A 16,597-nucleotide genomic window follows, 5' to 3' on the forward strand; every position below is an offset into this window, starting at 1 on the left:
GAAGGGGACTGAGCCAACATCATGGACCCGTTTGGCATCTGGACCAGTAAGAGGCAGGTCAAGGTGACGCTTAGGATGGGCGCGGACGGGAACATTGTACACCCACTGTCCAGCTTCGCAATCGGCAGAAGCAAGGGCTACCTGACCTACGTAGGGCAACCTAGAGTCTGCCATGCCTGTGGTAGGTCAGGTCACGTGGCGGCCGACTGCAAAGCCACCATCTGCAGGGACGAGGGACACCTTGCAAAGGAATGCCCACAAGAAAAAAGCTGCAACCTTTGCGGGGAAGCGGGCCACCTCTATAGGGCATGCCCGCGGCAGGGGACCACCTACGCCCAGGTCGCCGACAGGGACAATGCGGGGCCAACCCCCCTGGAGGAGAGGAAGGCACCAGGGCCCTGCAAGGACTCCACTAATGAGCAGGAGGGCCAGGTCATGCAGGAGGGCCCAGCCCCACTGGACGGGCCCGAGGCCAGAAAAGCGCCCCTCCAGGCTCCGCTCCCCCCCGACAAACCGGAGTCGATGGAGGTGGCGACAGGCGACCCAGGGGAGTGGACAACGGTCCAGAAAGCGAGGAGGAAGGTGCGTCGGCGGGCCCAGGAACCGCAACCATCAGGCGGGAAGAGACAGCTACAGGGGGGCTATAAGATCTCCACTGACGAGGGAGATTCGGACGGGGCCCACCCAAAGCAGAAGCTAAAGATCTCAAGGGAGAAGGAAAGCAGCACCCTGCTTCCAGGTAACGGCAGGCATCCTGAGGCTCCCTCCGACACCCAGCCACGCGCCACTGGGGCCCTGGAGGGCCCCCCGGAACTTCCAGGCAGGAAAGAGGAAACAGCACGTCCCCAGCCTGACCCAGAGCCGGACTCTCCTGCCTCCGTACCCCCGACGGGGGGATGCCACCCAGAAGGCAGCACGGACGGTTTCCTCAGCCCAGAAAGCGTCCAGCAGTTAGCCCGGGCAATGGGCATGAAGGGACAGATGGAGGGGCTGGACCTTGGACTTGGGGAGGGTACTGCAGTCACTGCCCACAATGGGGGTACGAGTTGCGAGCATTAATGTGTGCAGCGTCAAGTCCACCACAAGATGTGTGTCCACGTTGGCCCACCTGACCACCGTCAAGGCGGACCTCCTGTTTCTGCAGGAGTGCGGGATACCGCACCTCAGCAGGTACGGGAAATGGTCTGGCGCCTGGACCTGTGGGCCTTCGATCTGGTCGGGGGGTAACGACTGTCGCTCCGCGGGCCTGGCTATTCTGCTGCGGGGGCGCGACTTCACCATCTCTCAAGTTCAGGTGGTGGTGGGGGGGGGCACCTCCAAGTGGCTGACGTCACCTACAGGAACGCTCCCCTGAGGCTGATCAACGTGTACGCCCCAGCGGTACGGAGTGAGTGGTTGGCTGTCCTGCAGCGGCTTCCACCCCTGCTGGCTACGTCCAGGCCAGTCATCCTAGGCAGAGACTTCAACTGCATCATCGATGCAGATGGAAGATCCGGCGTGGGGACAGCGGGTGGGGGGAGTCAACTGGACGTCACATCCAGATTCCTGATGGGCACAGTGCAGGATGCCATGTTGCTCGACGCCTTCAGCACCCCTGCAGATGGAGCGCAGCGGAGGTACACCTGGTTGCGGGCAGACGGGTCTATTCGCTCAAGGATAGACTTCCTGTTTGTGTCACGGGCATTCTCAGTCAGGTCCACCGGCGTCGAGCCAGTATTCTTCTCTGACCACTGCCTCCTGCTGGCCAACTGTCACTTACAGGGCGACCAGCCGGCCGGCAAGGGGACATGGAAGCTCAACACTACTCTGTTGACCCCAGAGAACGTCGAGGAGCTTAAGAGGGAGTACGCCGGTTGGAGAACCGTGAAACCCCTCTGAGTCTCCGGGCGACTGGTGGGAGACGGTGAAGGAGAACATCAAGAGGTTCTTGGTCCTAAAGGGTGTTCGGAAGGCGAGAGAGGGGTGGGGAAAGCTGGCGCGACTCCAGAAAAGGGTGCAGAAACTGCTCCTTCTGCAGTTGATGGGGGTCGATGTCACGGAGGACCTCCGCAAGGTGAGGGGCCAGCAAGCCTCGCTCTTCGCCGCAGAGGCCTCCAGGATAATCTTCCGGTCCAGGGTCCGCTCCGTGGAGCTGGACGAGATGTGCTCGCGTTTCTTCTTTCAGAAGGCGCCACAAGAGAGCTCTGTGCATAGCTGGCTGAAGGAGGACGACGGCTCGGTGACATCGTTTCGGCCCGACATTTTGAGGTTCAGCAGATCCTTCTATGCCGGACTGTACGACACGAAGCCCACGGACAGCACAGCCTCAGAGTTGTTCCTGTCGTCTATCACGGAGGTCTTAGACGATGGCACGAGGGAGTGGCTGGACTGGCCGATATCCCTGGACGAGCTGACCAGAGCCCTCAAGTCCTTGGAGAGGAATAGGACTCCCGGGAGCAACGGCTTACCGGTCGAGCTGTATTCCGCTCTGCTGGAGGTGTACGATAGTGTGCTTCGGGCAGGGGAAATGTGCAAGTCCATGAGGAAGGGCATCATCACCCTCATTTACAAGAGGAAGGGGGAGAGGGAAGAAATTAAGAATTGGCGTCCCATTTCATTATTGAACGTGGATTACAAAATCCTGGCCAAGGTCATAGCCAACCGGGTCAGGTCTGTCCTGGAGTCGGTGATTCACCCTGACCAAACCTGTGCTGTGCCCGGCAGGAAGATCGCTGAGAGCCTTGCGCTTATCAGGGATACGATCGCCTACGTACAGGACAGGCGGGTGGACACCTGCCTTGCCAGCCTGGACCAGGGAAAGGCCTTCGACAGGGTCTCTCATGCTTACATGAGGGACGTCCTCTCCAAATTTGGGTTCGGGAGGGGCATCCGCAATTGGATCCGGCTGCTCTACACCAACATAGTTAGTGCAGTCTCGATCAACGGGTGGGAATCGGACAGTTTTCCCGTCAGATCTGGAGTCAGGCAGGGCTGCCCGCTCTCTCCTGCCTTGTTCGTGTGCTGTGTGGAGCCCTTCGGCGCATCCATCAGGAAGGACGTGAGCCTGAAGGGCATGACTATCCCAGGCAGCGGAGGCCTTCAGGTCAAGACCTCCCTGTACATGGACGATGTCGCTGTCTTCTGCACTGATCGTCGGTCGGCGAGTAGGCTGTTGGACATCTGCGGCCAGTTTGAACTGGCCTCGGGTGCCAAAGTCAATAGGGGTAAAAGCGAGGTCATGTTCTTCGGGAACTGGGACGACCGCTCCTTCATCCCCTTCACCATCAGGACAGACTACCTGAAGGTGCTGGGTGTTTGATTCAGTGGAGCTGGGGCGTGCACTAAGACTTGGGAGGAGCGTATCACCAAACTGATGCAGAAGCTGGGCAGGTGGACGCTCCGGTCCCTCTCCATCGCGGGTAAGAACCTGGTTGTCAGGTGCGAGGGGCTTTTGGTACTGTTCTATGTGGTGCAGGGCTGGCCTATTCCCTGGACCTGCGCCTCTGCAGTCACCCGGGCCATCTTCCACTTCATTCGGGGGTCGAGGATGGACCGGGTCCACAGGGACACCATGTACAAAGACCTGGAAAATGGGGGAAAGGATGTACCGAGCGCCACCCTCACCCTGACGGCTACCTTTGTGTGCGGCTGCATCAAGCTGTGCGTAGATCCTCAGTACGCAAACACCAAGTGTCACTACTTACTGAGGTTCTACCTGTCCCCGGTGTTGCGAAGGATGGGCCTGGCCTCATTGCCGTGGAACGCTCAGAGTAGTTGGACCGTCGCGTACCACCTGTCCTTCGTGGAGAAATTTTTGAAAGGAAACACCTTTGACCACAAGGCTGTCAGGCAGTGGTCAGCACGTAGTATCCTCGAGACACTTCGGGAAAAGGAGAGGGTGGATCCCGTCGCGTGGTTCCCCACGCAGACTGCCAAAGTCGTTTGGCAGAATGCCTCATCGCCAGAACTTTCAAACAAGCACAAGGACATTGCTTGGCTGGCGGTGAGAGGGACTCTGGCAGCGAGATCCTTTATGCATGCCCAGAATCTCTGCGCCACCGCACGCTGCCCTCGAGGCGGCTGTGGGGGGGACGAGACTGTTGATCACCTCCTTCTGGAGTGTGCCTGTGCGCAGGAGGTCTGGAGGGGGATGCAGTGGTATTTGTCGAGGTTCGTCCCGAGCAGCTCCGTGACGCGGGGCTCCGTGTTCTATGGGCTGTTTCCCGGGACGCACACCGAGACCAACATCAACTGCGCCTGGAGGACCATCAATGCAGTGAAAGACGCTCTTTGGTCTGCCCGCAACTTGCTGATCTTCCAGCTGAAAGAACTGACCCCAACTGAGCGTTGCAGACTGGCGCACTCCAAGGTCCAGGACTATGTGCTGAGGGACGCGCTAAAGCTTGGGGCAGGCGCCGCCAAGGCGCGGTGGGGAAGACCACCGTATGAAACCCCTCGTCCAGAATAGAAAAAAGAACCCTATCTGGTAACTGGGCCCAGCTGGCGCCTTCCCCAACTGGTCAGGGGGCCAACGGGAACTGTGTGGGGAGACGACTGCTGGGGTATTTTCTTTGCTTTGTTTTTTTTTTCTTCTTTTATTTTTTTTCCTTTAGTTGGTGTACGTACCACCTGGGTAACCCAGAGCGGCTTGCATGACTGGGTAGGTGTATAACTATTTTTTTTTGTACATCTTATGAATAGAGTATATTTTTTCAAATAAAAAAGGTGACGAAATGTCTGAAAACTAACCTTCCAGCTCAGCGAGCAAACTCACATCCAGAACCTCAACCTAAGCTACAAATCTTCTCAAAACTCGCTAGAATCCTTTTATATTCACAACAGGGCCCCAAGGGAACACTATAAAAAGTGAAGGTGCTGACTTCCAAACAGCATTCTTCTCACTTACCATCTACCAATCTAACATTACTAACTCTGTAGCTGACTGGATACTTTAAGAAACAATTACACACACCTTTCACATTATGTTGTACTGTAGACAGCAAATCGCTGGATGCTTACTGTCAACGTCGCACTAGAAAGTGAAAAGCAACTCTTTCTGCCTTCCTGTGTAATGCTGAACCTATCAATCAGCAAAATAAATCATCGTACAATCTATCTGCTGCTTTAGAAAGGCATGAGAGATCCTTTCATTCCATGTAACGATGCATTTGCCGAATTACTTTGTCCCACAGGTTTCTTTTGTTCTTCTCTTACAAAGTGTAAGATGTGTTAATTCATCTTCCTATCATTACTCGTCAATCCTGTCACTTCTTTTAATTAAGCACTGCACAAGCCATTCATTATTGTCTATTGTGCAAGCTACCTCAGAAGCTAGAAACATTCTCCATTGTGTAGATTTTTAAAATATTGCATTGCCTATATAAATTGTCTTCTTCGAGCCCTGAAGCCAGAAGACAAAGAACAGAATTTTTTCCTCCTGCCAGACATAATCAGCATCTTCTTCAGTAGCAAATACTGAGAACAATATTAAGTGAAATGGTTACCTCCATATCTGCTCCAAAAACCTATGCCAGAAATTTCCTTCAAATATTTTGTTATAATTTGAACATCCAGTCATCTAAATCATTACGACTTATAGCATTATATATGTGCAACAAACATGACATTGAATAACTGGTACTAGATTAGGAGATCTGTAATTTGATCACTTTTCTGACATCTTTGATCCTAGGTGCAAAGTTGTTTGCTAATCTCTGTTGAATGTGGAAATGAAATTATAGCCTTGTAAAGTAGTTACAGCAGTATAGCAACAATTTCAGGTAGAAACCACATTTAGTCTACTCAGTCCATGCATAAAGTATTCCCTAATGTATCTCTGAGGTCCTGAATCTCATTGGTTGACAAGACTCTGTCCTTGAACTCCATGTAGATGTCTTTCTGCAGCACCAGTGTTGTTAATCCTTTCCATCCACTCACTCTTTAATTTGTGACTATGATTCCCTTCTACTTCTGTTCAGAAAAGCTGACTGAGATCTAATTTGTCCTGACCATTCAATGTTAAAAATATTTTTTTTAATATACCCACTTGGTCTTCTTTGCACACAATGGCACAGGAAAAAGCTGGAGCAGTCAGTGTGTGCACACTACCATATGTGAGGTTATCCATTTTGAAGTAAAAGGGTAAATTAGGGTACTTTCTAGATTGTATGAAGTTAAATACAGTGAACCTGCAAAGAGACTTGGGGTTCAGGTGAATAGATCTTTAAAATGCTGGCCTTTATGGAGTAAACTGGAGCACAAGGAAAAATAAGCTATGCTGCAGCTATACAAAACTCTGCTGGACCCCAGTTGGACTGAGAACAGATCTGGGGACAACACCTTTGAAAGCATATATTGGCCTCGGAGGGAGTACAACACGTTTAACAAGAATGTTACTTTGGATTCAAGAATTAAGTAATGAAGAGAGGTTACACAAATTAGACCAGTTTTCTCCAGAATGTAGAAGGTTAAGTGCTGACGTGACCAAAGTCTTCAAGACATTAACAGGAAGAAACTACTTCCACTGGTTGAGGGGTCTGCAACTAAAAGGAATAGTCCATGAATTCGGGATAGATGACTAGAAAGGATGTCAGGAAGTACTACACACAGAGTGGTAGAGGTTTGGAATTCTCTTCCACAAATGGCAGTTGATGTTGGATCAGTTGTTAAATTTTAAATCTGAGGTTGATAATGTTTTTGTTAAGCAGAGGTAACAAGGGATATTGGCCAAAGGCAGGTATATGGAGTGAGGCCACAGATCAGCCATAAATGGTGGAATGGGCTCAGTAGCCCAAATGGCCTACTTCTGTTCCTATGCTACTATGAAATACATCATCCCTTTAAGTTATAGTAGCAAATTGGAGCTAGTGTTGGAAACTAAGCTATTAAGTATTGCAGAAGGCACAAGTGAGAATGGCCAGTTCAAATAACAGATGTCACACAAACCAAATATTGAAGGAGACTGACATATCGGTCTACAAAGAGCTGGAAATGATGAAGTGAGTTGAGTGACTTCTGTGCTATTGAATCTATGGCTTTCCCAATCCTTAAACACCCTCACCTGCACATTCTGTACACACAACATTGACCTTCTACTTCCTTCAGTCCCATTGACAATTACACCTATTGCCTGCTTAGGCTTCGACCAGTGCAAAATACCACCCTAAAACACACTATCACTTCACCAACTGCTCTTCTTTCAAATCCATCAATCAAGTTTTGGTGAAACATTCCTGGTGGTTACCAACTGATTGCCCCGATCGCAAGCAACTCTGATCAGCAATTGCTGGGTCCTTATTTTGAGCCCACTAAAGGTTTCTGAAACTAATAAATCCCTTACTTATCAGATGAAAGGGTACTGGGTGGAAGTACTTGCACCAACTGCAAGCCTCTTCTGACCAAGTCCAGACTAATGAAAGCTGTCCAGAGTAAATGTTCAAGGGTTGGGACAAAGAAAGACAACCAAAAAATCATAGAATCTCTACAGTGCGGAAGCAGGCCATTTGGTCTGTCAAATCCACACCAACCCTCCAAAGAGTGCACCGGCCCCCACCCTGCAATCCTGTATTTCCCATGCCTAATCCACCCAGCCTGCAAATCCCTAGATGCTATGAACAATTTAGCATGGCTAATCCACCCAGCCAGCACATCTTTGGATTGGACAACTAATTCAAGGAGAGACAGGCTTTACTTTGATAGTGAAATATCAATGTGTAACTGTCCTATAAATGTACTGATTGCAGATGAAGCCTGAGTCACTTTCTTTTTTATTGCTGCCATAGCTAGAACAATTTATCCACCTGCCAGTTTCACACAGTTTATGCAAAGGTTTATCTGTGGAAATGGAAACTGTCTTAGTAAATTAAAAAGGAAAGCAACTGTGCTAAACAGCACAATGCCAACCTTTCCTTTCTCAGTATCAGTTTAAAAATAATCATTTATTGTGAGCGGTTTGCAGTGCAATGAGAAAGAAATAATTTAGACCAGAGAGAACAATGTTAATTTAGTTCTAGGGGAAACAATTTTTGATTTGAAGAGTAAAAGGGCAAACAATACTCAACATCACTATCCTATTCCACCTTCGCACAGGCATTACCTTCTGGAAACAAGACCAATCAGAACAGGGAATAGCTGTGGCAATTTTGTACATTTCTTAATGATGAAGTGAAAAGCCAGACTGATTCATTTCGTTGAGAAAAAAAAGCAACAGATTGACAGATGTTCTTGAAGGGAGGGTGAAGTTTAACAAGAGATATGAACATATACAAACTTCTTCGGAGCCTGAAAACATGATAAAACACAATAAAAGAGATTTGTATTTATACAGTATCTATCCTAACTACAGGATGTCTTAACACCCCTTACAGCCAATTAATTATATTTGGAGTGCAGTCACTGTAGAATTACAGGAGATGCAGTAGCGAGTTTGCACACAGCATGTTCCCACAAATAGCAACACAATGATGATTATGTTTTTTGTAATGATTATTGAGAAATAAACACTGGTCGGGTCAGGATAATTTCCCACTGAAATAGTGCCACGGTATCTTTTACATCCACCAAGATAGGTGAATTGGGTCTTGATCTAAAGCTGCATCTGAAAGACGGCACCTCCAATGGCACTGCACTTCTTCAGTACTGTACGGAATGTCAATCTTTACTTGTGTGCTCAAATTCTGGAGTGGAACATGAAGCCACAGGCTTCTGATTCAGATGAGGCAATGTTTCCTACTAAGCCATCACTCCAACTGTTAATGCTACAATTTCAGAAATACTGGTACTCTTATCTACAGCAGAGTTTCTAGTATGTACAACAGAACTAGACAATAGCTCACAAGAGTCACAACCAGAGGGCACGAACGTGATGCAAAAAGAAAGAAAGGACCCAAAAGACAACGACAGGAAGAAATGTAAGCATAGATGGATCAAGACGAGAACTGAGAAACACACGAGTTAATTCTTTGTCCTGGTTGTAATCCAGTGGTATTTGCACAAAAACTATTTTGACTTTACACATCAATGATATTCCTGATGGAAGCAATGCCCAGAACCTGGGGGCACAGTATGAGCTTTCAGGGTAGACGACTTAGGATGGAGATTAGGAGACATTTCTTCATCCAGACAGTGATGAGCCAGTGGAATTCATTACCACAGGAAGCAGTTGATGGCAAAACAGAGAATGCATTCAAGAGGCGACTAGATATAGCACTTGGGGAAAGTGGGATCAAAGGTTATGGGGAGAAAACAGGATTATGCTACTGAATTGGACAACCAGCCATGATTGTGAAGAATGGCAGAGCAGGCTCAAAAGGCCGAATTGGCTTCCTCCTGATCCTATTTTCTATATTTATGTGGCGGCTCAATACAGCATGCAAGCAGAACTTACCCGACTTAATCAGAACGATTTGCAGGTTAGGTATTTGAATGTCGATGGAGTAGCTTTTGCCATCTGAGTGAAATGAATTAACAGCCTGTCTCTGGGTCTTCTGGTTACTCAAGGCAGGTGCGTGGGAATGATGTGTTGAATCTGGCATCTCCAGCACTCTCCTGAACAGAACTCCCATTAACCTTACATTACTGCTGCAATCAATCCCCCACCACACACCCCTCCCCCTCTCTCACTCTCTCTCTCTCTCTCACACTCTCTGTAGGCACCTTATGCACCATCAGAGCAGTCGCAACACATTCTCACCTTCGACTTCATGCCCCTTTGAAACAAGTTTCACAGTTACCTACACGGTGTAATAAGTAGTCATATATCCCCAAATTAACATTTCGTAGGAGGCAGTACACAGTGGTTCAATTTGGGAAACCCATTTGTCTTGGATAAGTTGGGCCAAGGGATTTGTTTCCGTGCTGTGTGACTCTATGGTGGAGGGTGGCAGCTTTGCACTTGCCTCACAGTTCCCTTGACAAGTTACTGGCAGGCCAGGAAACAAATGTCCTTTTTTCAAAATCCTGAATGGATGGTTCAAACAGGACTAATGACTAATTTCATCATTTTAATTAAATATTCAACGTTAGGCATCAGGATTCTTCGCTTAGGTTTAATCTCACTCCAAAGAAATCTAGAACAAAATGTGATCCAGGTCCAATATCTCTTTTCAGGCAGCATCTGCAGTTCTTTCAGTTTTTAATCACTTTTCAGGGATTTATACCACCCTACATACACCCAAACCTGACTTGTACTGCCTGAAAAAATTTCATCCTGTTGTGATGCAATTAGCAAATAAAAAGTTGTATGAAAGTCAGTCAAGACTTAGTGGGTATCACTCTTGCCCGAGTCAGAAAGTAAGTGCTCAACTCCAAAGCTTCAAGCACCATATCAATATCGACACTCCAAAGAAGTATCATTGGTTTGCTGATTGTTGGAGGTGATGTCTTGCAAACATCTACCCTTCCAGATTAAAGATATGACCTCTCACTGCCTTTTCAGCAGCCAATATGTATTCCAACAATTAATATTATGTCAACTAAAAGATGAATATTTTGCTCCATTGCTGTTTGTAGGAACCTACTGCACAAAGGTTAGCTGCTAAGTTTTCTACAAAGGCATCACTTTCAAAAATTGCTTGATTGGCTATAAAGTGGTTTGGAATGTTCTGATGTAATGAAAGGCACTACATAAATGCAAATTTCTATTTGAGCAAAACCACTAAAACACTACCACAAAATCACCATGTTTCGAATACTCTGTTCCATGACTGAGCCACACAAATCCAGGAATGCATTCTTTTAACCCCTGAAGAATGTCACGTGTGCACAGGTAACTGAGTTCATGATCGAAGGAATTAAAAATGAAAATTAAAAGTGAAAAACATGTCTGAGCGAAAAGTAAACTCGCGATTGAAAAATCTGCCTTAGAAAATGAATGTGTGGATGTCTCCTGTTATCTACCTGTAAACTGTAACCTATTAAGCAAGTAGCTTTCCAAAGTGAGTGTTTTTTTTTGTTATTTATCATTCATTCACAGCATGAGGGCATCGCTGGCTAGGTCAGCGTTTATTGCCCATCCATTATTGGATCCATTGTCCGTTAAAAAACTACAAAAGCAAATGTCAGAAAAAAATCGCAAATGGCATACTAGGCAAAGGAAAGCAAATAAGCTTTTAATGGTTCTGTATCAGTGAAACAAAATATGGCAATTATCCTCTGTCAGATCCTGTAAGGAAAAACTGATCCATCAGATGGCTACTGGACTCACCCATCAATCTGTTAAAACCAATATTCCTAATGGGTGACTCATCCAATCCCTCGATTCCACTGTAAAGTGAATGCGAAATCCTTCGCTCTCTGTCGTCCATCACAGCATCTATTGGCAACTCTGGCCCAGAAGGGCTGCCAGGTGTCTCGAGCTGGGGGAGAAAGTGAAAATCTACATTGAAAAACTATTTAACAGCATGGGGGAACATAACTAACTGCCCTGGGCTTTCATTTGAGTGAGTACCCAATGAATTAGAACTCCTTACCAACATTCAAAATAATTTGCTATGACAGTCGTACTTAATGACTGACTTTCTATGCCATTTTGCACAATACCTCGCATGATGCCATACCAAACATCAATTTCTTTTTAAAAAAAACTAAAAACCATCAGAATCTCAAAAGTTATAAAAGCACAATGAAAGCAAAACGAAATGCAGTACAGAAATAAGAAAGCTACAGTTGCTAATGACAAGCCAGAATTTGCAGTCACAAGCTGATTTGACTTTTTTCACTCTCCCTTCCCAATCAACGTACAAGAATTCTCAAATTCCATTTCATTCAAAGACAGAAAATAGCCTTATTTAACTAGTTCTGGCATTTAATTAATTCTGAATTATTGATACGTGTCAATTAAATTAATCCATGCAACTCTAAGCAGAATATCAATACTGCTTGATTTGAAGTCAAGCTTTATGAGAAACCATAAGCCAATATTTCCAGTAAGATGCCCTCCATTCAATTTGTACATCTAGTTATCTCAAGAGGATTGGGTACAGTGGATTACACTCAAGCTGCTCATATCTAGGATTTCAATTGAAATCCAGCAGAAATCAAGGCAATAATTCTCTCTGGCTTGTAACTGCCCTAGGTGAGACAAGTTGGGGCAAATCACATCACACTACCAAGTGGGCACACAGCTCGCAATTGCCATTAAGTGAGTCAAAGTGGCAATTTGGTCCCAGGGTAGTTGGTGTGGCAAGAATAAATTGTCACACAATTTATCCTCTCAGGGTAGACCAAAGCACAATGCAAAAGCACTGTAGAGGATTGCTTAGAATGCATCTGAACTAAGTGTGCCGGACTTCTAAATACTTGATGACATCCCTGATTGCCTAGAACACCCAATGCCTCATTTACGACGCCAGAATCTCTCAAACCTCAAGAGTCCAATGCTCAAACATTCACAAAACATAATATTTACAATACATATAACTATACACATGCACAATGGATCACTGTCAACAGTTGAGGAACAAACCAGAAAACTGAGAGTAGGCAATATGAATGATTCAGGAGGATCTGTCTTTTCACAAGAAAAAAATCTGCTTTCAGAGGGTTAACATTCCTTAGCACCTTCAAATGCAAGATTTTTGCTATTCCTGCGCAGCTGGTACAATTCTCCCCTGAGCATGCATAGACCAGCTTACTATTAGCTTCTGCCCTGATGGGGATTATGTATAATGTGTGGCTGCAACAATATTATAGAGGAATTGAAAACCTTTAAAAATAGATTGCTTTTGATACTAATAACTATCATTGAATTCTGCAATAACCAAAAGTTCCCTAACAAGTTATTTGCAAGGGATATCATTCAGGAACTCAAAAATACATTTGATATTTAGTAGCGTGGTAATGGAGATTGTGCTTGATCTGGGTCCCCAGTTACTGAGGGAGTAGATGTAGTTCCACTAACTTTGAGACAGCCTGCATATCCAAACAGCTGGTAGAAAACAAGTGTCTTATAAAGAGACATTTGGCATGTGTTCAATGTGCTATGGGCAAGAGAAATGACCTCAAACACAAATACTTTGATAGTTTTAAAGTAAAGTCCCAAGTTGGAATCAACTGATTATTCATTCATATCACACTGAAATAGTCTGATTATTGTCAAAATAAGGAAGGCCTATGATTTCCAGCTGCCCTCAGGTGTGTAGCACTCACTGCTTAAAAAGAGGGGTACTTATTTAGTCAGAAGAACCCTAAAGAGTAATGCACCTTCCACACTGGAAAGGTACTTTTACAACCAAGATGGAATGCAACCAGTTGCTAAAACAACAAGAAACATTGACTAATAAAATATAAACTGACTAGTGCATGGGCTTTTCGAAACCTTATGGAAGTGCAACATGACGATGCTTCTTTCCATTTTCAATATCTCAATCAGTTTTTGCCCTAGCAAAATGAGAGAGATTTGGAACTATTCCAAGGATGTAGGTGAGGTTCTTAATCAGTACTTCATAATGGTATTCACCAAGGAAGGCATGGATGATGCTAAGATTAAAGAGGGTAATGTAGACATTCTAGGACAAGTCAATTAAGGAGGGTGTTGGGTGTCTAGAAAAACTTTAAGGTGGCTAAATCTCCAGGGCCTGATGGGATCTATTGTAGGAGGGAGGCAAGGGAGGAGAAGCCTTGACAAAGACCTTTGCATCCTTTTTAGCCACAAGTGAGGTCCCAGAGAACTGGATAATAGTCAACATTATTCCTTTGTTAAGAAGGGGGTCAGGGACAATCCAGGAAATTGTATGCTGTTGAGTCTTATATCAATGGCAGGGAAATTATTGAAGACGACTTTTATGGACAGAGTTTACTCACATTTGGAAAAGAATGGAATAATTGGGGTAGTCAGCATGGCTTTATGAGGGGGATGTCTTGTCTTAAATTTGACCAAGTTTTTGAGGAAGTAACAAAGAGACGAGTGAAGATAGGGCAAAAGCACATTGTCTACATGGACTTGACCAAAGCATTTGAAAAGGTCCCTCCTGGTAGGCTGGCACAGAAGATTAAGTTACATGGAACCCACATGAGTTAGTAAGTTGGATGCAAAACTAGCTTGGTTATAGAAAATGAAAAGTAGTTGTGGAAGGGTGTTCTTCTGACTGGAGGTCTGTGGCTTCTGTTCCTTTTTTCATGTGTGTGTGCATGGCCAATCTATCTAACCTGCACATCTTACGACTGTGGGTGGAAACTGATTCACCTAGAGGAAACACCACAAACACAGGGAGGATGCCCGTGTGCAGTTTGCATTGTCTCCTTCAGGATGGAATCAAACCTTAGTCTCTGGTACTGTGAGGCAGCAGTGCTAACCACTGAGCCACCGTGCTGCCCTCGTTTCACATTTGCAGAAGTTAAGATTCTTCCCAAGTTGGAACTCATGCAAACAGTGTTACAGTAAATCCTGATATCATGGAGGGCTGCCTTGGTTGAAAACGGACCTTGTCCAACACCAGCACTTGCACATTTTGATTGAAAATAAGGACCACCGTAACAGAGCCGCTTCAAAGTACTGCTCAAGTTGGTCACAATGAGAAGTGTCTATGCTCCAGCTGTAACAAGGCCGATTTGTAAAGAAAGTGGGGCCATATGCACCAAAGCAATCAATCACTCTGCTCCTGGGAAGATTTGAAGAGGATACAGGAAGCAGAACAGGAAAAGATTAACCAAGGCTGTTCCCAGGCCTTAACAATCTTGGGCATGAGTGTGCAATGTCACACCAATAACAAGCTGGATACACATCCTTGCCCATGAATAGCTTCTTACAACAAAATGTGCAACACAATATATGTAGAAAATGAACAGGAAAAACAAGCCTCGACTCGAAGATGGATGTGACAGCACTTTGAAAATTCCTGATGTATGTGGCATCACCATCAGTTAAGGGGCTTCAATCTCGATTCCCTCTCTGGGAATTTCAAACACAGTAGCTGTAAATCAGAGATTAGATTGAAAATACACAATGGACTCTGCATAAGAAAAATATTTTTGCAACTAGGTTTTGTATTCAATCATGCAAGTGGTACAAATTCCCAAACTGTAATTTTTAGCAAGTATTTGCTCAGTTCTCCTTCAATGCCTCAAATACAACCTAACTACACTACAGTTCTGGGCAGTACAGCGGTCTTCAGTTTCACAAAAATGATTCATCACTAAACACCGACTCCATTAAAATATTCTGCTTGTGTTGAGGCAGGTTTGCATTGCAGGTTCACCATAATGACAGTAACTATACTGTTCTCTTCTGACTTTATGCTTCTCAATGCACCATACCTTTCCAAATAACAATGTTATAAATGCTACATCATGGTTCTGTTCAGCATCCAGACATACAAAAAAAATGAGCTGCAAGTGTGTTGGGAATGTTCAAAACATATAGTGAACCAATCTGTGCCACATCTATTTATCTTAATGAATTAGTCCACAGTACAAAGAACCCAATAAATGCTAAAGAATTTTACTGAGCTGACAATGCAAATGTATGGATGATTTGTTGACTTATGCATATATTGAGGTTGGTTGGCTCGCCGAGCTGCTTTGTTGTTCCACAGACATTTCGTTACCGTGCTGGGTAACATCCTCAGTGCAGCCTCTGATGAAGCATTGGTGTGTTTTCCTGCCAGGTTTTTAAACTCTGGGGTCCGTTGCAATGGATTGCCTCACTTCCGGGTTTCCTCCGTAATGGAATGTATATGGGGTCGAGTTCAATATAATCCAAAACGTTGAATATACATATATTTCCAAAAGAGGTTACTGGATGTTGATCACAAAGAACAAGTCCAGTCTTTCCAGTTAGACTTCCAATTGCTGTACCAGCTTGAAAAAGGGGAATTCAGATAAGACCAAATGTTGGATTTAGAAGCTTCCTGACCCGAATTGTTGTGGGAACATAACAAATCGGAGGAGTAAAATATACATTTCCTTGAGACTACTCTGCTTATCAACACGATCATGATTGACATTTTGGGTGAGTGAAGAATATTTCCCATCTTGAACTGCATAAATGATTTCTCCTCTTAAGGCTGTGCTCCGTATCCTAGAATGCCAACCACTATTGATCTCATGAAGTCCACTATTGTCATTAATTGAGGAAGAACAACCTGAACTTAAATAAATCCTTGGCCATAAAAACATTCTTTTAGTCCTTGTCAATGAAGACCAAGAAAGAAAATGGACATCAAGACATAGGTGGAATTGTTTGGTTAGAAGTGCTGAAACTTGACCAAATAAAAAGCTTTAAGGTGTCAAAGGAAGGGAGGGAGGTTAACTCCATAAGATGGCACAGCCAGCAATGATGAGGCAAAGGGAGTGTGGACAGAGAGTGAGAGAGACAGGGAAAGAGCAAGCATGAGAGAGCAAAACCAAGAGTGCGAAAGTGTGTATGAGTGAGAGGGAGCGAGAGTGTGTGAAACAGCACAAGAGAGAAGGGAGAGAGACAGAGAGAGAGAGAGAGAAGGGAGAGAGGAGAGGGAAGAGGAGGAGACGGGGGAGAGGAGGAGACGGGGGAGAGGAGGAGACGGGGGAGGAGGAGACGGGGAGAGGAGGAGACGGGGGAGAGGAGGAGACGAGGGAGAGGAGGGAGAGGGGGGAGAGAGCGAGAGAGCGAGCTATCAAGGAAGGAAAGCCAAGGTGGATTGCA

At 45.5% G+C, this 16,597-nt stretch overlaps 1 protein-coding gene across 6 annotated transcripts in view; it reads right to left on the reverse strand.

Moving 5' to 3' along the window:
* The window catches only part of LOC125463564 (partitioning defective 3 homolog), a 798,969-nt gene that overhangs the window by 240,587 nt on the left and 541,785 nt on the right, over window positions 1-16,597 (reverse strand). For all 6 annotated transcript variants that reach the window (XM_048554970.2, XM_048554960.2, XM_048554990.2 and 3 more), the window contains one exon: window positions 11,183-11,333. In XM_048554970.2, coding sequence (XP_048410927.1) covers window positions 11,183-11,333 — 151 coding nt within the window. The remainder of the gene's footprint in view (window positions 1-11,182; window positions 11,334-16,597) is intronic.

The sequence above is a fragment of the Stegostoma tigrinum genome, chromosome 2, assembly GCF_030684315.1.
Source record: "Stegostoma tigrinum isolate sSteTig4 chromosome 2, sSteTig4.hap1, whole genome shotgun sequence".
Lineage (NCBI taxonomy): Eukaryota > Metazoa > Chordata > Chondrichthyes > Orectolobiformes > Stegostomatidae > Stegostoma > Stegostoma tigrinum.